This window comes from Haematobia irritans, chromosome 3, assembly GCF_050003625.1.
Source record: "Haematobia irritans isolate KBUSLIRL chromosome 3, ASM5000362v1, whole genome shotgun sequence".
NCBI classification, from domain to species: Eukaryota; Metazoa; Arthropoda; class Insecta; order Diptera; family Muscidae; genus Haematobia; species Haematobia irritans.
This window is the reverse complement of record NC_134399.1, coordinates 60,957,555-60,982,789: the sequence shown is the minus strand read 5'-3', so window position 1 is coordinate 60,982,789 and position 25,235 is coordinate 60,957,555. Positions and strand designations below refer to the sequence as shown.

The 25,235-nt window shown below is 32.5% G+C and overlaps 1 protein-coding gene across 1 annotated transcript in view; it reads right to left on the bottom strand.

Moving 5' to 3' along the window:
* LOC142228366 (potassium channel subfamily K member 1-like) overlaps window positions 1-25,235 on the bottom strand; it is an 81,211-nt gene that overhangs the window by 15,955 nt on the left and 40,021 nt on the right. Inside the window, exon 2 of the mRNA XM_075298776.1 lies at window positions 17,511-17,734. Within this exon, the coding sequence (XP_075154891.1) occupies window positions 17,511-17,733 (223 nt within the window). The 5' untranslated portion in view covers window position 17,734. The remainder of the gene's footprint in view (window positions 1-17,510; window positions 17,735-25,235) is intronic.

Genomic DNA, 25,235 nt, shown 5'->3' with positions numbered 1-25,235 from the left:
TTACTCAACTAGGTTAAGTCATTTTTCTATAATTGTGAAATCATATCGTGAGTATCGAGCCTAAGTGTTGCCCTGTTATCGGTGTTCATCACTGATTTGGACAATTTATACCATAAATATAGAAACAATGAAGATGGTTTGCCTTTATAAGTATCTACCAACCAATTTTATTTATTGGGTACTTAGAAATAAATGTTCATCCATAAATACATGGCCTCGAACTCCCATTTTCATTCTTGGAATATTTGGCAGACAGTAGCCAGTCTCCCGGTGTTGTGTTTCGACATTTTGATCTTATTGCAGCTGATAATAAATTTTATATATTTTTTCAATTTTTAAATCATTACCAATATTCCACCGCAGAGCCTATTTCTTTATTTTTTCCATAAATACTTGTCAAAAATATATTGGGGAATTTTGTGAGAAATTTTTATTTAAATTTATGGGTTTTCGGGGACGAAAGCGTCATAATTTGGGGAGAAGAGCCAGAAAAATACTGGCAACACTGGGTTTCACTATATACTATTTCTGTGGTACAGGGTATAAGTTTGCGCATTTGTATGTAGCACCAAAAAGGATTAGTCTGAAAGCCATGTTTGGGCATGGTTGCCGCATCCATTTAATGCTTATCTAGAGTAGGTAGTTGTCGCGAAAACCATGTATTTTGTCTTTGTAAAAATAATTTTCGAGCGGAGAAAAATATATGTTGGCAATAAGCATTTAAATCGTTCTCAAATGCCACAAACAAATTTAAATGATAGAATTTGAGACAAATCATGTACCGACGTGGCGTCCTTTTTTCGACGACGAAAAAAGTTTTTTCATAAAGATCAAAACATTTTAGGTTGCGACCATGTTCTTTTAATTGGAAGAAAAACATTTTTGACGAATACTATAACATTTTAGATCGTGACCATTGTCTCTTAATGGAAACAAAATTCTTTTTATAAATATAATAACATTTTAGATGAGGACAATTTTATTTTTCTTAGAACCATGTTCATGGTTGCCGCAAAAATAGCTCCTATCGTATTATTTTGCTCTTCGAATATGATTTTTTTTTTTTTTGCAGAGATTTTATTCACGCACACTCACGAACCGATTTTATTTTACACGCACTACATATTCATTTTAGTCCCATTCACGCACATTCACGAGAGTTCCTTAAAATTTTGTTCACGACTCACGTGATTCACGCGTGTCACGAAAATTTCGTGTCACGCGCACACCTCTAATACCAATCGTCTAAACATAGAACTACATTCTGCGTCGATATCCTTTTATCTGTCTATATTTTTGGCCATTTTACCTGATGAAGTATTTTTCTGTTAAAAATTCAGAATGCTAAATTTTTAAATTGTATTGTTCGAAATCAAGAAATGGTGGAAATAACATCAAATTTTTAGAATCAGTTTAGACTTTTTCGATTTGGCCACCATTGGCACGAATTATGGCGTACAAATCCATCACATGCGGCACGAAAAATATTCAATTCACGAGCTATTTTTCTGCGGCGTAGGTTTCGATCAAATCTGGTCTTCATTTTTCGGATCTATTTTGGTGTTGTTACCGTTTTTTCGTCTATTTTTGGACGCGATGCAACAATGGAACGAAAACAAAATACTTATTCACATTTAAATGCTGGAGAGATCTAGCTATAGCCACTGTGGTTGGAATTCTACCACAAATAACTTTTGTTCTGAATACAATAGATCAAAGTGCATTTTTAAGTTTGTAAACAAAAAAGGAACTGTCACTGGAATAAATCTATCAGACGAGAGGTTTAGAAGTAACAGCAACCTGAAGTTGGTTGCAATAAATATCAGCGACACTGCATATTGTCCCTATATATGCTGTATCGGTCTACCTTAGCCTAACCTAAGGATATAATATAGTTGGACCCACCCGATTTTAGTCTTTCCTTAGTTAGTTAATTTTTTTAAATACTAACTGCCTGTTCGTGGAATTTTCGTTCGCCTCGAGACAAACGATTCGTCAAAAAACCCCATATTGATATCTCGAAAACCAGACTCTGTGGAATCCCACTTGTTTCGGTATTCGATCGTACATCATATATAATGTGTTCATGACTAATTTCAGGATTTTCTGGCAAATATATCTAAAGTTATTTTAGTGTCAATCTAGACGAACGATTCGTCTCAGTCGATTTTGTGTTTAATGAACAGGCAGTAAATTATTGAGAGTTTTTAATTCCTTTTTGGGCCTATGATTTTTGAATCGAGCGTATGCATTGAGATTGGAAGAATTTCATTAAACTAAAGTTTTTATAGGGTGTAAATCAGCTTCGCCTCCACTTAACATTACGACGTTTTTATTTACATTCTATTTTTTTACTCTTGACAACGTCGTCGACGTTGATCGTTTTGTATTTTGGTTTTGTTTTTGCTTTGCGACAGTATCTCATATTTCGATTTCGTTTGCATTTCGTTCGGTACGAAGAAGTTTTTTTGTCCGTCTGGTTACCCACAGGTCTGTGTACCCCTACTCAGTGGTCACAGATCATTGCATAGTACCCGCTACAATGCTTCCTCAGAATTGTTGCAAAGAATGAAGCTGATTATGATGCTACTATGAGAACTTCCTATGCATCAGTTTTGTTTTTATTGTTTGTTTGATTTTCTTTTTTTTACGAAACAAATCAACTACTTTCTCACTTGAAAAAAAAGAATGTATATAATTACGAATTGTTGATATATTCAACGTAATGACAAATATTCATAACAGATGGGGGCATATTGAGCCTAAAATCTTATTGTTGTCTTTTTGGATTTTTGTGTTGTTTTCTGTTTTTTTTTTTTTGAATTTTAGATAACATTTACTTGAGATTGTAGTGAGTCAACATTAGTAAATTATTTAATTACAGAATTTTCATGAAATTATCTTGGTTTAAAAAACAAATGCATTATAGACAATGGAGCAAAAGTGTTTAGTTTAACAGGGTGGCTGATATGTTATGCATGAGCTATATTTTTAAATTTATTGTTCAAAAGCAAAAAATTACAGAAATAACATCGATTTAGATTTGTTCGAATTGGCTGCCTTTGGCACGAATTATGGCCTTAACCCTTTCACTACTGATGTCCACTTAGAAGGACATTCGAAAAAGACACCAAATTATATTTTCCCACTTAGTTTCGATTTATTTCTCGATGTTATTTTAAAGTAGAGGCTTTCATCTAAATAAGCTATATATTGTCCATATTGGTGAGGTCTAAAATACATTTTTATAAACTTCTTTAACAATAAACGAAAAATACGAAAATTTGAGACAATTTTTGTACTGTATGTTTCTAGTAAATGGACATTTATACAAAAACTATAGCTGATATTTGTACGGGTTCCTTTTTGTATTTTTTCTCACACTTTGAAAGATATTATAGGACAAATAGCGCTTATTTTCGTAAGGCCATTTGGTCACAATTCAAGAATGAAGTTTTCAGAACAAGCTCATATAGCTCTTGAAGTAATTGAGGTAGGTTTTCAAAATTACAATTTTTGTTCTACATGCTGTTAGTACAAGTAAAAAAAGAAGAAAAATAAAAGTTTTCATCATTAGGTTTATTTCGGTAGTGAAAGGGTTAAAATTGCCGACAAAGGCATCCCACGCTGTATGAAAGCGGATCTACGGTATTTTGGCCCATTTTTGGCGCCGTTTTAAGATGATCGACACTATTGAATTTTTTAGTGTCAATCTTACACTCTAAAATGCCCTATGCGAAATAGGCCAACGGATTGAGATCCGGAGATATTGGTGCCTATTGAGCGGTAGAAATGAAAGTAGGAACCTTATTTTTAAGTAACATATTTCTTGGTTGAGTGCTGAGTCTTGTTGGAAAGTTTATAAGTCCCGGGTCTAACAAAGAAAACACATTTTTTTTGTCAAAATTCGTTTTTATTATTCAACATAGTTCCCTTCAAGAGCGATACAACTATTATAACGACCTTCCAATATGTTGATACCATTTTGGTAGTACTCCTTCGGTTTTGCCTCAAAATAGGCCTCAGTTTCGGCGATCACCTCTTCAATGCAGCCAAATTTTTTCCCTGCGATCATCCTTTTGAGGTCTGAGAGCAAGAAAAAGTCGCTGGGGCCAGATCTGGAGAATACGGTAGGTGGGGAAGCAATTCGAAGCCCAATTCATGAATTTTTGCCATCGTTCTCAATGACTTGTGGCACGGTGCGTTGTCTTGGTGGAACAACACTTTTTTTCTTCTTCATATGGGGCCGTTTTGCCGCGATTTCGACCTTCAAACGCTCCAATAACGCCATATAATAGTCACTGTTGATGGTTTTTCCCTTCTCAAGATAATCGATAAAAATTATTCCATGCGCATCCCAAAAAACAGAGGCCATTACTTTGCCAGCGGACTTTTGAGTTTTTCCACGCTTCGGAGACGGTTTACCGGTCGCTGTCCACTCAGCCGACTGTCGATTGGACTCAGGAGTGTAGTGAAGGAGCCATATTTCATCCATTGTCACATATCGATGGAAAAACTCGGATGTATTACGAGTTAACAGCTGCAAACACCGCTCATAATCGTCAACACGTTGTTGTTTTTGGTCAAATGTGAGCTCGCGCGGCACCCATTTTGCACAGAGCTTCCGCATATCCAAATATTGATGAATGATATGACCAACACGTTCCTTTGATATCTTTAAGGCCTCTGCTATCTCGATCAACTTCATTTTACGGTCATTCAAAATCATTTGGTGGATTTTTTTTGATGTTTTCGTCGGTAACCACCTATTTCGGGCGTCCACTGCGTTCACCGTCCTCCGTGCTCATTTCACCACACTTGAATATTGCATACCAATCAATTATTGTTTATTTCCCTGGGGCAGAGTCCGGAAACTCATTATCAAGCCAAGTTTTTGCTTCCACCGTATTTTTCCCCTTCAGAAAACAGTATTTTATCATTCCTTTTTTTCCATTTTTTCACAATAACAAAAGTTGTTCCACAAAAGACGCTCTATCTCAGAAACTAATTGACTTACAGACGTCAAATTTTGACTTACAGACGTCAAATTCAGCCTGAAAAACACTACAGTGATTAGGTAATCTTTTCGCTATTCGAAGCTCCAGGTCTTTAGAATATATTCCGAAATTATATTATTAGACAAATAAACAATGAATTAGTTTATAAATATCAAATAAATAAAGTTAATTTTGTGTCTTCTTTTCTCAAGTGGCGTCCTTTTGTCGACGACGAAAAGATCAAAACATTTTAGTTTGTGACAATGTTCTTTTAACTGGAAGAAAAACATTTTTGACGAATACCATAACATTTTCGATCGTGACCATTGTCTTTGGATTCAAACAAAATTCTTTTTGTCAATATAATAACATTTTAGATGAGGACAATTTTATTTTTCTTTGAACTATGTTCACTGAACCAAGTGAAAATGTTACATGGTCGCCGCAAAAATAGCTCCTATCATATTATTTTGCTCTTCGAATATGATTGTGACAATCATGTTTCTTCTCTGTGTGTGTTCGGTACACTTTAAGACTAACACTAGAAGAGACTTTTGAAAATAAGATTATGCCTTTTAAAATTTGGGATAATCATCTTTTTAAAATCATGGATGAAAAATTTGTAAAAACTATTATAATTTCTTTTCATTACGAATGCAGTTATGTAGAGATAAAAAAATTGGGACAAATTGCACACCTCCATCCGATGGCCAAAATTTTGGATGACGCTGAGGCATAATTGAGGTTCTATGCTGTTGTGTCCAATTATAATATCCTGTAGCTCTTGAAATGGCCGAGACGTCTTCCTCGATTATGGGATTGATATATTCTTTTGAAAACAAAAGTAATTCAATGCAATACTCTTTAATCATTACTGAAAAGATAAATCTGGATATCATAATTTTGTTTGAAAGATTTGAATAAATAGAGCCTTCCGTGGACCTGCTTGTTTAAAGCTAACACGTCAAAGCAAAGCAATGTTCTGCAAGTGACAGTTTTGACACTTGATTAATTTAACCAGACATGAAATTGGATAAAAACGTCATTGTTGTCACTATGGGGTATATTCGCGTTATCTATCATAAATTCGTCGTGTTCAAGATATTTTATTTATTCGAGAATGAGCACATTATAAAATTATTTGAAGAATTTAATCTGGTTTTAACAGATGTTCAATTCAAATATGTATGCGATTATTTAAACAACACATTCCACCGATGTGAATGGACTTGGGCCGATGAAAGAAAACAAATCTGAAGCATACTTTAAGGGGCTAAGCTATCAACTAAACAAATTGGGTGAAGGTCAGCATAGGCGAATCGAAATGACTTTATGATAAGAAATGGAAGAAGACAAGGGTAAATATGTCATTGAAAGAATGAAATCTCGCATACTCGTATATTAAATATGTATCATTTTAAATTATTTATAATATTTGAAGGTAGAGTCTTTGACCGACACGGTTAGAATTTTATTTCAAAATATATTTCAATATTTATTCTTGATCATCGTGAATTTTTGAGTAGATTAGTGATTTCCGTAGTTAAACTAACGCCAAATTTAACTTATTTTTATTGCAAAAAAATTATTTGTTTGTAGTTCAATTTTATTATTTTTTGCGAAAATTTCCACAGTCCAATGAAATTTTCGTTTTTTTTTAAGTACGTCCCAAACATTTTATGAACTAAACGCGAGTATAAAGTTCAATGACCGTACACATAAGTTCATTTTTAACTAAAACAAATGAAAATTTTCGTACGATTCCCAAAAATAGTAAGAATGAACTACTGTATGGTTAAATGGTCATGATTTGGCGCCAATGATTTTTTTATTTACTTCTAGTTAATTTTTTCTTTAATGAGAGGGAGTAATTTACAACAGTTAAAAAGTACAACATGGTACAAAATTTTCCTGGTTTTAACAACACTTCGTGGAAATCTCAAAACATGGAGTACAAAATAGTTAAATTTTCGCTCGAGGTAGTTCATTCTTCCTATAAAACAGTTAACTTTTTTTCAGTGTACTAAAGCGCGAAACTTAATTTTTGACTAATCGACGTGTTTTAAAAAAATCAAAATCGAATTATTATAATATTCAAAATTGGACAATCGACTTTTCTTTTTGAAAATCTAGTCAAATTGTTTAACTCGATAAAAGTGGAAACGGGTACCATAAACAAAGATTTTTAATTCCTTTATAGAAACAACTTTACCAATAAGACATTGGAAACATCGTCTAAAATTTCGTTTTGTGAGGATAAAAACAAGTAATGAATTTGAATCTGAACCGATTTGGACAAAATTATTTACATTTCTACGAAATCTCTGCACTTAAATTTTAAATCTAACGTATGGGGACGATTTTAGTAAAAAAAGTAATGAAAAATATTTAAAGAAATTTTTATTCAATTGTGCAAAAGTGCATTTACGATTAATCGGGCGATACATATATATTAGAGGTATAGATAAATTTTAGGCATTACAAATTTTACAATTTTTACTACTTATCAGTGGTGATTTTACACGGATATAGGTTAGATCTCTCCAAGATAGATGGTCATTTATGGGTTTTGAGATAATATTTGACCAAATCGTACGAATTTACACAATTGGAGCCTTATGGAACGGCGCACAGAAAAAAGTGCCTCGTAAATTTAAGAAGATTTTTACAATCAATTATTACAAGAATTTTCCAGAATTTTAGTTCATTTTTCGCATCTTCAACGAAAATTAACTACTCGAAAGGAAATTTTACAAATTCTAAGTAGCAATCGTTTAGTTCATGGCCTACAAAATACGATGGAAATTTCCTTAAAAATTTCTTAACTGGTAGTTAAAAATTCGTTTGTCATGCTATGCTATAAAACTACTTGTGAAATGTAAAGTACTTTCTAAATAGTAAGTGCAATTTACTATAAGATTTTTTTGTATGAGAAAATATTTTTTTTTACGAAAAGTTAACTTGAAAGTGGATAGCAATTTCTTACTGACAATTCCTATAGTTAATAATTGTAGAAAATTACCCAATGAAATATTTTCAGTTCACATGTAATTAAATTTATAGACATTTTCGTCAAAAATGGTAGATAACATTTCATGAAATTTTTGCAAATTTTAAGTTAAACGTTTCATCGTTCATAAACTGGCGTGCCTTTATGTTACGAATATTATTCTTAGAGTAAATTGTCAGCAGATGCGATGAACTAATGCATAGTACAGAGATCTTTATCGGTATAGTGGAATGTGATTAATGTAAAGATGATGTTGCTTGAGTTTTGTTTGAGTGAGAGTAATGCATTAATGAGAAATGGTAGCGAGGGATGGGCATAGACCTTATAATACATAGATGATCCACTATTCTCTTTAAAAAAAATGTGTCAGTTCCAAAAATTAATTTTCTGACATTCGCGCACTTGCTTTTGTGTTGTTCGTAAAGAGCAATGCTGCTCAAAATTAAATTTCGTATTTTCGCGGTTTTGGTCACAATTTTTTGTTAAAATATGAACTTTTAATATATTAATTTATTTATAAATCCTCTGTTGCGTCATAAACGTTCTAATTTTGGGTAAAATTGGCAAACTATAAAAAGCAAAACGAAAGAGATTGTAAGCGTGCTCTTATTTTTCTCGTTTATTCTTAATCTTCGGAACTGTCAAACACAGTTTGACACCCATGGCTCACCTATGTATTATAAGGTCTATGGGGCTGGGTATGTTGTGTATACATGAGCGTGGGGTGGTTTTTATTTTTGTTCTTTCAGTGGTTTGTGTGTGTGTTTGTTATTCGCGGATGGTTTATTTGGCTGGAGGAGGTATTGTTTTCAATAAAGGCACATGTGTTTTTGTTGTTGTAGGAATGTTTTGGCTTTGCTTGGTTTTGTTTGGCATGCTTCAGTTGTATAGTTGGCGTTGGCTGTTGCATCTTTTAAGCAGATATGCAACAAGGGAATATAAAGGCATGGAATATTTTGGATTTTTATACCCTGCGCCACACTGTGGAACAGGGTATTATAAGTTAGTGCATATGTTTGTAACACCCAGAAGGAGACGAGATAGACACATGGTGTCTTTGGCAATAATGCTCAGGGTGGGTCCCTAAGTCGATATAACCATGTCCGTCTGTCCGTCCGTCCGTCCGTCTGTCTGTGAACACATTTTTGTGATCAAAGTCTAGGTCGCAATTTAAGTCCAATCGCCTTCAAATTTGGCACATGTTCCTAATTTGGGTCAGAATAGAACCCTATTGATTTGGGAAGAAATCGGTTCAGATTTAGATATAGCTCCCATATATATCTTTCGCCCGATATGCACTAATATGGACCCAGCAGCCAGAGTTTTATACCGATTTGCTTGAAATTTTACACAAACATAACACTTAGTCGTATAGTCAAGTGTGCAAAATTTGATAGAAATCGGTTCAGATTTAGATATAGCTCCCATATATAGCTTTCGCCCGATATGGACTAATATAGTCCTAGAAGCCAGGGTTTTGCGCTATGAGTACAATTAGTAGTGCAGTTAAGTGTGCAAAATTTGATTGAAATCGGTTCAGATTTAGATATAGCTCCCATATATAGCTTTCGCCCGATTTACACTCATATGACCACAGAAGCCAATTTTTTGCTCCGATTTAGTTGAAATTTTGCACAGGGAGTAGAATTAACATTGTAGCTATGCACGCCAAATTTGGTTGAAATCGGTTCAGATTTAAATATATCTCCCATATATAGCTTTCGCCCGATTTACACTCGTATGACCACAGAGGCCAATTTTTAACTCCGATTTAGTTAAAATTTTGCACAGGGAGTAGAATTAGCATTATTGCTATGCGCGCCAAATTTGGCCAAATATAGCCAAAATACCAACATTTTCCTTGTAAAATCGCCACTGCTTAGTCGAAAAGTTGTAAAAATGACTCTAATTTTCCTAAACTTCTAATACATATATATCGAGCGATAAATCATAAATAAACTTTTGCGAAGTTTCCTTAAAATTGCTTCAGATTTAAATGTTTCCCATATTTTTTACTAACATTGTGTTCCAACCTACTGCATTAGCCGACTTAAATTTTGAGTCTATGGATTTTGTAAAAGTCTATCAAATTCTGTCCAGATCGAGTGATATTTAAATGTATGTATTTGGGACAAACCTTTATATATAGTCCCCAACACATTTGACGGATGTGATATGGTATCGAAAATTTACATCTACAAAGTGGTGCAGGGTATAATATAGTCGGCCACGCCCGACTTTAGACTTTCCTTACTTGTTGAGACATATATTGGTGTTTGTTTATTAAACATTTTAAATGAAAGTTATTAATATTTTATCGGTAGTTTAGAAAAAAGTTATTAAGAATATTTAGGAAAATATGTTGAAATTGAAAGTGTATTGAAATTTTTATTATTCAATGTAAAAAATTAATATTCAATTACAGATGAATTTGGAAAATTTTTGCTATATCTCAGCGTATGTAACCATGTAACATTTTCACCTGCAACCATGTAGGCTCAGTGAACATGGTTCAAAGAAAAATAAAATTGTCCTCATCTAAAATGTTATTATATTGATAAAAATAATTTTGTTTCCATTAACAGACAATGGTCAGGATTTAAAATGTTATGGTATTCGTCAAAAATGTTTTTCTTCCGGTTAAAATAACATGGTCACAACCTAAAATGTTTTGATCTTTATGAAAAAAACCTTTTTCGTCGTCGAAAAAAGGACGCCACTTGAGAAAAGAAAACCCAAAATTAACTTTATTTATTTATTTTTATTTATTTACAAACTAATTCATTGTTTATTTGTATTTATAATATTGTGCAAACAAACTTCACATATATTTATACACTCTATTTTGGCTCTTTCAATAATAAGTAATCATTCCATATTTGCGTCGTGCAAATGAACAAACGCAGATATCGTGTAACTGCAAATAAAAATAAATGATACCATATATCAAAATGCAGAAAAAAAACAGGTACATACATTACGAGTACACTTTCCTTTTTTGTGTTCACATAAAACCACGTGCCACTTCTGAATAAATAAATTAACACAAAACACAGTAATTCTGTATTCTCCGTCCATTCCAAGAAACAATCAACACACGACTGACGCGCAAAATGAAAATCGTGTGTACCTGCTCAATGTTTTTATAAAATTCTTTTCGCTGCAAAAAAATTAAAAATTAAATGGTCACGAAAACAATGTACATGGTCTTTATGGCCATGTAATGGTTCTAGACATGTCTATACGTAACCTATAAACATCATATATTTTTCTTCGCTCGAAAATTATTTTTACAAAGACAAAATACATGGTTTTCGCGACAATTACCTACTCTAGATAAGCATTAAATGGATGCGGCAACCATGTTCAAACATGTTTTTTCTATGCGTGTGGGCTCTCGGGCCAATTAAGTCCATATCGGTAGCTATATCAAAATCTTAACTGATTTAGACCAAATACGGCATGCATAAATAGACTGTCAATTGTACTATCTCTGTAAATTTTCACCTAAACCGTAGAACAATTTTGGCCTCTGTAGTCACACGAATGTAAATCGTGCGAAAGATTGACATATGGGAGCTATATCTAAATCTGAATCAAATTCAACCGAATATGCCACCATTGACACCACTACAAAATATACACTTTGTGCAACATTTGAAGAAAATTAATATTAAAATATGGCCTCGGGTCCATATAAGTGCATATCGAGCGAAAGATATTTATGGACCTATTTTTTCCAAAATCAACAGGGATCTCTTTAAGCAAATGTAAAACCTTATGCCAAATTTGAGGATGATCGGAATTAAACTGCGGTGTGTACTTTGCACACAAAAATACATGTACAGACGGACGGACATCGCTAAATCGAGTCAGAATTTACTTCTAAGAGGATCGGTATACTAAACTATGGGTCTCAGACTGGTCATTCTTGGCGTTACATACAAATGCACAAACTTATTATATCCTGTACCACAGTAGTGGTGAATGGTATAATTAGCCGATATCAATACGAAAACGACTAATTCGATTTTGAGGCCGCAAAATAAACCCACGATTCAAATTTTAGTCAAATAGAATGATTGTGGGGGTTTCTGTGCTCTCAAGAATCGGTATATGACAAAATTGCAGATTAGCGAAAAATTATAGACCTTTTGGCAAATCCAGATTAACCTACGTGTTCAAGAAGTCAAATCGGAAGATCGGCTTATAAGTGATTGCTATAACCTTCCTTTAAGGATTTTTGTATTGATTCCAAGCCAAAGATGCGGCTCTTTTAAAATAAATACATTTTTTAAAGACCTATCCAGATTTAAATCCAAATTAAAAATTAGGACACATATCTCATTTATGGAATTTTCACTCTATTTTTTTAATTTAATTTACATTCTGATTTTTTAATAAAATTGTGTCCTAGTTTAAAGAAAGTTTTGTTAATTTTCTGGAATTATTAAAGCTTTTACCACACACAAAAAATTGTTTTTTCAGATTCAATCACAAAATTAATTGATCTAATTAATGATAAAAATGATAGTATCAATCACAGTTTTAATTGAGCATCAAAAAAATACTTGATTAAAAAATTAATTGATTTCATTAGCAAATTTCAATTAATTTTTTAAATGATTCAATTAAATTTTTAATTGATGTTGATTGCAAAATTCAATTATTTTTTTAAGTAATCTTTATACTATATTTCAATCATTTTTTATAACTATTTTTAATCATTTTTAGTTTGATTCAAAAATTCATAGTTTCAAAAAAAAAAAAATTAATTAACTACTGAAATAAACCTACTGTTAAAAACATTAATTTTTCTTCTTTTTATGCTTGCACTAACAGCATTTAGAGCAAAAATTCTAATTTTGAGGACCTACCTCAATTACTTCAAGACCAAATGGAAAATAAACACTATTTGGCCTATAATATCTTTCGAAGTGTGAGAAAAAATACAAAAAAGAACCAGAAAAATATCAGCTATTGTTTTTTTATGGATCTTACAATAGAAAAATGCACTCAAAATTTCGTATTTTTCGTTCATTGTTAAATAAGTTTCTAAAAATGCATTTTATAATATGGAAAATATTTATAGAAGCTTCTACTTTAAAATAACATAGAGAAATAAATCGAAACTAAGTGGGAAAATTTCATCACTGTGGTATCACAATGGACTGAATAGTCTAAGTGAGCCTGACACATCGGGCTGCCACATAACTTAACCTAACCTAAGTGGGAAAATGGAGTTTGGTGTCGTTTTCGAATGTCCTCCTAAGTGGACATCGGTAGTGAAAGGGTTAAGAATTTAAAAAAATATCCATAATTTATTAACTTACTCTTCCGAGTTTTATTAAAAAGTTAATTGTATCAATTAATTTTTTAATTGAAATTTTAAAATTTTTTAATCACTGGCTTAATTGACTTAATGTTTCTAGTTTGATAAAAAGTTTAATAGTATTAATTAATTTTTTAATTGAAAAAGTTTTCAACTTCAATCAACTTTTTAATTGGGAATATTTTGTTGATATTTTTTCTGTGCACCAAATAGTTTGCGTCTTCAAATACTTGAAATATTAAGCGAAATAGTGTTTGAATAGTGTTTGGCGCTATATAAGCCCTACCCGGGGCATTTTCTCTATCGTTTCCAAATTCAGACTCGACTTCAAGTAGAAACTATGCAATGTTTCAAGTAAAAACGTTTTTAAAATAATGATATACTCATCATGACATTATGATATTTTCAATTTAAATCAATTCATTTCAATTAAAAATATATACAATAATATTTTATATCACACAGTGCATAGATTTGTTTTCACGGAATCTCTTGTAAGCGCGCATAAGGCGAAAACCACTGGTTGTCCCATCATTATGAAATCCTACACTTTTGTAAAATGACACGTAAATTGTAAATCATCTATTCATCCAATATTCCATGGATGCGAAAAAGGTAACATAAATCACATAACAATCTTGCTATTGACATGGATACATCTGTTGTGGCTTTGAATAGAAATTGATTTGATTGCTTTCCAATATCCCACACGTGAAATGCAAACAATATAACAAACTGATGATGACCATTAATAATATCAGTTAAACCATTGTCAACAAAATAGCAAATAGATAATACACCATACATGCACGTGTAAATTTAATACCATCGTTAGATTGAGTGCTTTATATTTATAGCAGCGTTGCCACAACGAAATTTTATTTTGGGCCAATTTTTTTCCAAAATCGGACCAAAATACTCTTCAGCGAACCAAATTCTCAATTTCGAAGAAAATTGCCTTGAAAAGTAATTTATTGCTGTACTTTTACTTTTATAAAAAAATAAAGTAAATCAGAAAGGACTATTATGATTTAATGGTTGAAATCGGAACCAAAAAGTCGATTTTTCAATTTTTTTTAATTTGCAAAATTTGACTTTTTGAATAGGTCGATTTTCAAATTTTCTACATTCTCAACAACTTTTGACTTTTTATAGTTGATTTTGGCAAACATCCAAAGTCGATTAAGCGAATTTCAATGTTACAAAAATTTGACTTCAAACTTCGACTTAGAGATAGTTTACGCCCACAAGAGACATGTATTTGGTTTATATTGGTATAGCCCCCATTAAGAATGCCGAATTTTCATTGGATTTGCTGTAGTGTTACTTTGCTCTCATAATATGATGCGTCAAGTGTGGTTCACATCGATTCATATTTTGATATATCTCTCAATTCCACTATTCCATTTCTGGCGTACATTCGATTATAGGGCCCAGCAAATGAAAAGAGCTTCCCCAATTTGTGATATGGAAGTAGTGCAAACTTGGATCATCTCCAATGAATTTTACATGGACTTGTCATAGGACGGAAGTTCTCCATTTTCGGATCCTTTGCATTGCCTTAGAACTTGTGCCTTGGAAATTAATTTGAATAAAGAAATTTAAGAAACTAAAAAACAAAATTTTTTCACCTTTTTTTCAAAATTTTTTATTTCACTTTTATTTTCTTACTTTCTAATCTTTAAAAATTGAAAAACTTCTACTGGGAGTTGAACCTGGGTATGTTGGCATCATAACAGAACGCCTTAGTACACTCAGCCACAAACGCCATTAAGCATAAAGCATGGAAACGTCAATTGAAATACTTGTGGTATGATCGTAATATGACATCGGCATGACATTCTAACTACTTCCTGAGATGTTCTTTATTATTATGAAAGAATAAAGAACACTGGTTCAAATCTCACCAGCGACAATTTTTTATTAAATATTTTTCTAAAAAATGATTTTTTATGTTTTTTTTTATTTATGTTTTTTGTGTATAATTATATTTTTTCCATTAAAAATAATAAAAAACAAGCATATACGGCCGTAAGTTCGGCCAGGCCGAATCTTAAATACCCACCACCATGAATCAAATATTAGGGTTTCCTTTGAAATTTCAGGGGGGTTTGAGGACAAATCAAGCAGAGCAGTTCAACCAGTACACTTCCCGAAGATAAATTTAAAGATTTTACCTATGAAGACTATATCAGATTCTGGATTTGTAAGAACCATTTTTGTTTGAGTTTTAGAGGAATCATTAACATCTCTTGTAAGTGTGCAATAAAATTATAAAATAACGTCTTGATTTGAAATCTTAAATCTGTAGATTTTCACCCGAGAAGTAAAATCTGGAAGTTTTACATTGAGTTTCAAGCAATTTTCATGATCCGTGCGCCTTCTATACCCTCAAGAATTGAAATTTCAGGCAAATCGGATAAAACCTACAGTTTCTAGAAACTCAAGGAGTTAAATCGGGAAATCGTTCACCGTTATCGGCACACCTTTTTCTGGTCCTAAAATAATTCTAGATTTCGATTTTCATGCAAATTGGATAAAAACCCTTGCACACCCATTTATAGTCCTAAACAACCTCCAACAACCACGGTTTCTACAAACCCAAAAGTAAAATCGGCAGATCGGTCTGTATGGGTTCTATAATAAAACATTTACCAATACTCATAATTTTCGGCGTATCTCTTTAGGGTCCAAAAATAATTCTAGATTTCGAATTTCATACAAATTGGATAAAAGCTACGGTTATTATAATCCCAAGAAATAAAATCCGGAGATCGGCCATTATTGGGGATATACCAAAACATGAACCAATACACGCCCTTTTCGGCACACCTCTTTATTGTCATAAAATATTTCCAGATTTCCAATTTCAGGCAAATTGGATAACAACTACAGTTTCTATACGTCCAAGAAGTAAAATCGGGAGATTGGTCTATATGGGGGATATACCAAAACATGGACCGATACTCACCTTTTCGGCACACCTCTTTATGGTCCAAAAATACCTCCAGATTTCCAATTTCAGGCAAATTGGATTAAAACTTCGGATCCTAGAAGCCCAAGAAGTAAAATCGGGAAATCGGTCTATATTTTGGGGCTATACCAAAACATGGACCGATACTCACCATTTTCGGCACACCTCTTTATGGCCATAAAATACCTCTACATTTCAAATTTCAGGCAAATTAGATAAAAACTACGATTTCTATAAGCCCAAGGTTGGTTTATATGGGGACTATATCAAAACCTGAACCGATATAGCCCATCTTCGAACTTGACCTGCCTGCAGACAAAAGACGAGCTTGTGCAAAATTTCAGCATGATTGCTTCATTATTGAATACTGTAGCGTGATTACAACAGACAGACAGACGGACATGGTTATATCGTCTTAGAATTTCTCCCTGATCATGAATATATATACTTTATATAGTCGGAAATCGATATTTCGATGTGTACAAACGGAATGACAAACTTATTATACCCCCGTCACCATTCTATGGTGGTGGGTATAAAAATAAAAATTATCGTTATTTGCAAAACCCTCTCAAAAGAACTTCCATGGATGTGAAAAAGTCAAACGGCACAGGTTCAAATCCCAGCGGTATGATTTTTTTATTTTTTTACCTTTCTAATTGATTTTCTATTCTTTTTTGTGAAATTTAATTGTCCAAAACTTTAATTTTCACATAAAACGGACTACTTTTTAAAAACGGTACTTTTTAAGACTTGTCCAATAGGAATGCATCGGAAGTGGAAAAAGTCGATAGGGAATCCCGGGATGTGCTTTAATCAAAATGTTTGTGGACTTGTCCAAAAGAACTGCATCGGAAGTGGAAAATATTTAAAATCTAAAAATATCATTTGTTCACGCATTTGAAAAATCTTAAAAAGTGGATTACAATTTTAAAAATTTTAAAATTTTCTTCTTTATACTCCTACCCAACCGCTTTATGTCTCTTACCCTCTATCTTTGACTATTATATAATAAATGATCCTTCCCTAATGCATGCAAAATGACAATAACGGATGTTTATCTTGTATCTCCAAATATGTTTGGATCTACCATCGAAACCATAATGAATGACTTTCGACGTAATAAAAGTAAATGGTATCATTTGTAAATTTCATTTAAACCTCCTTACCTTGGTATTTTGATGTTATTTCACTTACCATTTAAGCACGTGTGCTTCTCCAGAAACTGATTGCGAAATGTTTCCACTCTCTGCGAAATCACATCAATTTTGGGCGCTTCAATGGCAGAGAACATGGCAGCACCAAGAACCAGGAACAGGATGTATCCACCGCATAAAAAGCAAAACCGGCATCTTCCGTTTTTGTTGGCGGACGTGGCTGATGAATTTTTCGAGCTTATCGGAAATGCTCCCAAAATCATTCTACACGCATTGTTGTTCAAGTAGAAGAGTCGACCGTTCAAAAGAGTTGTAGCATGTGAAGGCAAAAAAAGAAAAGAAAAATGAAAATTAGTTTGAATAATAATTCACCCATGGTTATTTGAATAATTGCATATGTAAATAAATTTGCACATATAGACATCCATATATGCATGTGTGCACCAAAATTCTGCAGTATGCTAAATTTTTGAATACAGAATGCATTTTTTTACAATTCCGAAATTTGAATTTTCAATGCAATATAGAAGTTAGTCTAAAATGCACTCCAAAGACATTAGGATATTCTTTGAGTTCATACTGATATTGGCGTAAGCAACAAAGTATTATGCGAGAATGGTCTGTTAGGTATTATGTCTTAGCAAGCAACCAAAAGTTGGGAATAAGTTTTTAATATAGTATCTTTTTATTTGACTGTTGAACATTTGATCCAGCAATTCCTCAATTTTTTTAACCCGTCTGAAAAAAGTTTTTGTAGCCCTCCGTGGCGGCGATGACTAATGAGGATTAGACGGGTGATAAATATGGCCAAATTTTCTGAGTTATGCTTGCTTGTATGTTCCGGCTCAACCGGAACAGTTGAACCGATTAACTTGACATTTTCAGGGAGGGTGCTTTTCAGGGAGGGCGGTCAGGAAGGGGAACCTCACGATTTTTTGAAAATTGGACCAAAGTTCTCCGATTCGCTTGAAATTTTCAGGAAAGGGTGGGTGGCGTCTAGGCAAAGATCTGCCACTTTATCTTCGCTATTTTGTCGGGTATGGGGAGGCGTTTTTAAAGTACAGTGAACAAGTTAAACTTCTCCGATTTACTGATTTTTAATATTTGGACGGGGAGAGGGCTCTCCTCCATACCCGATCTTTTGAAAGTTGCACCAAAGTTCTCCGATTTGCTAACAATTTTCAAGGAAGGTTAAGGTGGCGTCTAGACAAAGAACTTTATTTTTTGATATTTCATTGGAGGGGGCGGGCACCTCCCATTTTGAAGCTTGAAGACAAGTTCCCCGATTTTCTTGAAATTTCGGGGACAACAGTGAATGGATGAAGCTCCGCCAATGACCAGTGTTTATCGATGGTACGGTGATTTCAAACGAGGTCGTACTCTAAGACGAATTTCGTGAAGGTTGTGCAAAAGCAGGAAACCATTGATGATGTGCGCCAATTGATATTGCATCGTCGTGTTAGGATTGACGTATATGAGTCTAAATGTAAACAGCACTAAAGATAATCCAAATGTAAAAAAGGTTGCTCGCGCATGAAGCACTTCCAAGCAAATCATCGCTTGTTTTTTCGAAAAAAAAAAAACTGAACATATCATTTCACTAGAACAACGCAGAGCAGTATATTGTGAGTGGTACCCAACCATTTGTTTGCCAATTGTCTTCCGAAAACCAACCAACTGTCGAATACAGATCGCTCTTCACCACAACAATGCGAGCTCTCACACATTGTGGCCAGTATTAGGTATTTTTCCCCAAATTGGGTATATTTTTTCGTGGATGGGGACGAATGTCTTGAGTTGGGCATTTGGTGAGGAATTTCCATAAATTTGGGGATTTTTTTTCGAAATCGGTTCTGTAAAAAAGGAGCACCGCTAATCGTAAAAATTTTAATAACCTCCTCGTTATTCCACAGCATACAATATGATGCGATTGGAACATTTAGGTTAGAAAAGGACACATAATTTTATTTTGTGTCCCAAGCTCTAATTTAAAATTTTTCTCACTTTTACCTGTCCATCAGTGTTCCTCACTAATTTGAACAATATATACCAAAAATATAGAAATGATGAAGTTGGTTCACCTTTATATTGATCTACCGCCCAATTTTATTACTTGAGTATTTAGATCTAAACTTTTGTTCATAAATACAGGGTGATCGAACTCCCATTTTCATTTCTCGAACATTTGGAAGACGATCACCACTATCCTGGTTCTGTATTTCGAAATATCGATGTTATAGCAGCTCTCAAGCTTTTCTACAGTCGAACCGATTTCTTTATTTTTTCATAAAAACTTGTCAAAAATTTATTGGGGATTCTGTGGAGGAATTTTAATTTGGTTTGGGGATTTTTGGGAATGAAAGCTTCCCAATTTAGGGACAAGAGCCAAATACTCTCAACACAGCTCTCACACATCAACTCAATCGATTTGATGTGTCACCCGCCATATAGCCCTGACTTGGCACCAAATGACTTCTTTGTATTTCCGGTGCGTAAAAAAATTAAAAAAAGATCAACGTTTTTCCGACACCTGAAGAAGCAGTTGATGCGTTAAAATGAATGTTTTGGAGATACATCAGAGTGTTTCGACGCATTTTTTGAAAAAAAAAAAAAATAATAAAGCGATTTTCGATTGTTAATATTTCTTTTGGAATGGAAAAAGTCCGGGAAAAACAAAATCCTAATTCCGAAGCAAAGAAACGAGGTATTATACTAAGGATTCATTCTAGGTGCCATGCACTCTTAAATTTAGGCTTTGCTTACTTGATATTCGGGAACAAATCTTAATATATGGAGGTTTTCATATTTTATAATGGCGTAAAATTGAAGTCCGCTTACCATTAAAAAATTTGGAAGCTTTTCTAAAGGCACAACTTTAAAAGGATTTCCAAAAATGCCCTCTCGAAGATGTTCTTTATTATAACTACATAGGAAGTCCTTTAATTGTTTTTTATAACTCGATTTTTTCATATTTTAATGTGTAATTTTAACTTTTTTGTTTAAAATTGGTTAAAAACAGAGTAAGAATTATTCAAATTGTCGAAACAAATTTAAAATCCAAAAATTGTGAATTTTTGAAAATTTTTGAGCTCAAGCGTTCCAGAATGTATTAAAAATCATAAAAAATTATAAAAATTATTTATTTTGCAAAATATCACAAAATTTCTTTATTCACATTCAAAACATTGAATTAAGATCACACCTTAAGCAGTGATGCAAATTCAGTACAACGACTGTTGATGGTGAACATCCGTCCTATGACAAGCCCATGTTAAATTCATAGCTTCTGCGCCAATTTTGCACCACTTCCGGATCCAAAAAAGAATATTTTCAGTCATTTTTTGCGACGCTTTTTTTTTTGCTGGGTTGTTAATTGCAAATTGTATTCAAATTGACTTGAAGTAAAAATCATCTTTCAAATAAAGTCTTGAAAGGCGTCTCCTATTTGTGAAATGTTTTTAAAGAAATCATAGAATTTAAAGTCGATTTCATTAATATTGAAGAATTGTTTTAGATATATTAAAGTCATGTTGACCTCCATTCAACGAAGTTTTCTTTTAGGTTTTTCTTAGTGAAAAATTACCTTTTCTCATACAAAATGTCTCAAAAAATGACTGCAAAAAACTCTTTCCTCATCTATTGTTCATAATGGAAAGGAACAACATTTCTATAGGACATTTGACAGTTTTCATATTTCATGTATTTCACACCGCATTACGTCGTATAAAAACTTTACCTATAGCACACACACATACATACACTCTCACACGGATCATATGATACAAGGGTACATGCTTTATGTGACTGGGTATACATACATAGCTGTAGCATGTATACATGTTTTGTTCATTTAAACTACAGCAAAATGAAAGTAAAAGTAGTGCATTTTGTTGGCTTTTCTATTGCAACAATGCAAACAACAGAAAGAACAACAAAACAATAACAAAAATAATAATAAAAGTAAAATAATTTTGCAGTTCGTTATGTGAACGTTAAGAGCTTTAAAGTTCAAATACATTGACGTCATAACTTAAATGGAACATATGTCTGTATTTGTAGACAACTATGCATACTTCCATATTTGCATACACTGAAAAAACAGTGAACCCACCAGGAAGATAACTTTCGGTAAATTTTAGAAAATTTTGAATATTTTTAGAAATTTTTAACTAAACAGTATTACAAACGCTGGCATCACGCCGATGTCATTAAAATAAGTAAATATTTTTCGACAAATTCAAGAAAATTTATTAGACATAATTAAGTTTTTTCATTTGTTAAAGAAAAACTTGTAGTTTGAAGGAAAAAATTGGAGTTCAAAATTGCAAGAATGTCTTTAGTGACATACGAAGTTAATGATGAACGCATTTGTAGTAAAATTTGCAAATTTAAAGAAATTCTGAACTATTTTGTGGAAGACACGAATTTAGTTTATCTTTATGCTTCATTTGAGTATATTTTTTTCCTCGGTTGTAGTTAATTTAACTAACGTACGCGAAAAATTATTAGAGTAAAGGAAACTTTCATCAAGCATAATAATTCTATGAACTAAAATAATGTTAAATTGGCTTTAGTGAAATAGAGAGTTCACTTTTTTTTTGAGTGTACACGACTGCAAAATACTGTTGGTTGTGTTGGTATGGACTAGAGTAGGTCGAAAACTTGTACATATACTGAAAAAAATATTGTGTGAGACCAACGATTTCATGTGTTTAAAATATAGAAGATGCATATCTATGATATAAAGTTGTAGTACTCGTCCAAAAGTCGTTAACTTTTCAATGAAGTCATTTTGCCCTTATAGTTAAATGATTCGACATAGAAATGGGTATCTAAACATGAAAGAAAATTTCGTTTGACTACGACCGACGTCGCTTTAATAATTCTGAAAAAATCTTTAAAATTAATGAAATGGTCTTTAAGTTTGTTGACTTATTGTATACAGAAAAAAATTTCCGTAGTTAACTAACGCTAAATTTAAGTTATTTTTATTGTAAAAAAAATTATTTGTTAGTAGTTAAATTTTATTACCTTTTGCGAAATTTTCCACAGCCCAATGAAATGTTCGTTTTTTTTTAAATTATGTCTCAAATATTTTATGAACTAAACGTGAGTATAAAGTTCGATGACCGTACACATAAGTTCAATATGAACTAGAGCAAATGAAAATTTTCGTACGATTCCCAAAAATAGTAAGAATGAACTACTGTATGGTTAAATTGGCCATGATTTGGCGCCAATGATTTTCTTCTTAACTTTAAGTTAATATTTTCTTCTATTAGAGGGTGTAATTTCGTGAACTGTAGTTAAAAAGTACAAGAGGGCATTAAATTTTCCTGGTTTTAACAACGCTTTGGGGAAATTTCAAAATGTGTAGCAAAATTTAGTTCAATTTTCGTACGAGTTAGTTTATTCATATTGCAACAAAGCAAAAAAAAGCATATTTACAACAAAGCAAAAAAAGGGTTCACAAATACGTTTTTACTTGAAACATAGCATAATTTCTACTTGAAATTCAATCTAAATTTGAAAATTTAAATTTCATTAACATATTTTCAAAGGACTTTGATAGCACATGAAGAAAAACGAATAAATTAAAATTGTTTCCTAGAAGCAAGAACTCTCAAAAAAAGTTTACTTGAATCCAAAGATTATGATCTCCCTTAAGGATTGTGGTATTAGGTTAGGTTAGGTTAGGTTAAAGTGGCAGCCCGATTAAGATTCAAGCTCACTTAGACTATTCAGTCCATTGTGATACCACATTAACTAAAAGTACCTATTACATATGGGCACTTCTAGTTTTAACCGCTGAACCTTCTCGATTATTTTTTTCTGCTGAACCAACCAGATTGTTCCAAAAACATTAGCAGACTGCTTAAGTTAACGTTTTCCAGGTCCGCCAGTAATCTGAAGCTATATGCCCTTAAAATTTGCTTACGCCTTATACAAAATGCAGGACACTCACACAAGAGGTGTTTTATTGGATTTTTAAGGATTGTGGTATTGATTCCGAGCCAAAGATGTGGCTTCTTTAAAGTAAATGAAATTTTTAGCGACCTATCCCGCTTTAAATCTAGGATCAGTAAAACTAAAATTAGGATACAGATCTCAAATCCTCAAAATAAGTCTTAGCCTATATTTGAAGCGTTTTTATCTTTAATCTAAAGATTCAATTTTCAGTTAATTTAAGGACGATTTATTTAAATTAAAAATGTGTTTCTTTACTTTAAGGAAAATTTGCCTTAGTTCAAAGACGTGCAACTTTAATGGGGGGACGCAAATTTCTAAAATTTTTGTCCTAAATTTAATAAAAAAAAATGTTGAAGCAAAGATTACAAGCTTTATTTTAATTAAAATGTCATTATTTTAAAGAAATTTGTCCTTAATATTTTGTAAATTGTGCATCCTAAAATTTTGGTTGCGTAATCTTTAATATCACGTAAATATTTTTTTCAGTGTAAGTATCCTTACTTTAATTGTCACCTTCTTTCGCTCGGAATCAAGTCATTAGTATAAAATCATCGGAACTGGGCATATCTTTCAGTGTATATTGTTTATATATCTCATTGTGAAAGCATGTCGAAAGCATGTTGCAATTGTGTTATATGAACAGTATTGATACAAAACATAATGACAAAAACTCATCGTCTCTTCTTTGGCGACAACAAGTTCTCTTCTACTCGACAGTACACAGAAAAAAATCACGAAAATTGTCCAATTAAAATTTTAGTTGAGTTTTAAAATATATTCAATTAAAAATTTAATTGAAACAACAAATTTTTTAATTGAAACAAAAATCAATCACAAAAATTAATACTATCAATTAAAAAATTAATTGGACCAATTAATTTTTTAATTGACCTTCAATTAATATTTTAATTGATACTATCATTTCTGAGATTGAAGACATTTCAATTAAAAAATTAATTGGATCAATTAATTTCGTAATTGAATCAGATTTTTTTTTGTGTGTAGTGTCAAAAAGTGAGTTTATGTGGGGATATGGGAAGCGCCGATTTGCTCTAAGGATACATTTAAAGGCGAAGTTAATTTTTAAATTTCAAATATATATCGCCAACCTAGGTTAGACATACTGGCTGCCGATTACTTCAGGGTACTTCAGGGTTAATTATAGAAAACAATAAAATTCAAATTTAAGAATTAATGATAATAAAATTTTATATAACATTCTGCCCAACAATCTGTTTGCAGTGGATGAAGAACTTTGTCCGCTTTTCAAGCAATGGTCCTTGCTGGCATCATAGTGCTCAATATCTCAAGATCTTACAATAAACAACGCCACAGGTAAATCCAACTCAAATCAACTTGGACTTTAAAGCACGAATTATAAAATTATATATTCTATTTTTTTCTTCCAGAATTAAAAAAACCTATTTCGCACCCCCAACAAGTTTTATGAAATCCGAGATGGCAGGTTTAGAGCCATTCAGGCCTCATTGTGCGTGAAAATCTTCCAATAATCAATACAAAACATATTAGTATATAATAAAATTAAATAAAAACTAAAATGATGGTATCTTCAATTTTAGAAGCATTGGTTGTCCGAAAAACAGTTAGTTGCTTTAACAAACGAATGAAATCTTATTGGTTGTGATTGCCAATTAGACTGCTAATGTGCACAAATTTTAGTTATCCAAACATTTTATGTATAGTTGGGCCAGACAACAATTGGTTGCTTTAACAAATTTTGTCGGTTATATTCTGATAGTAGATGGGACCAAATAATTTGGTTGGCAAAAAAATT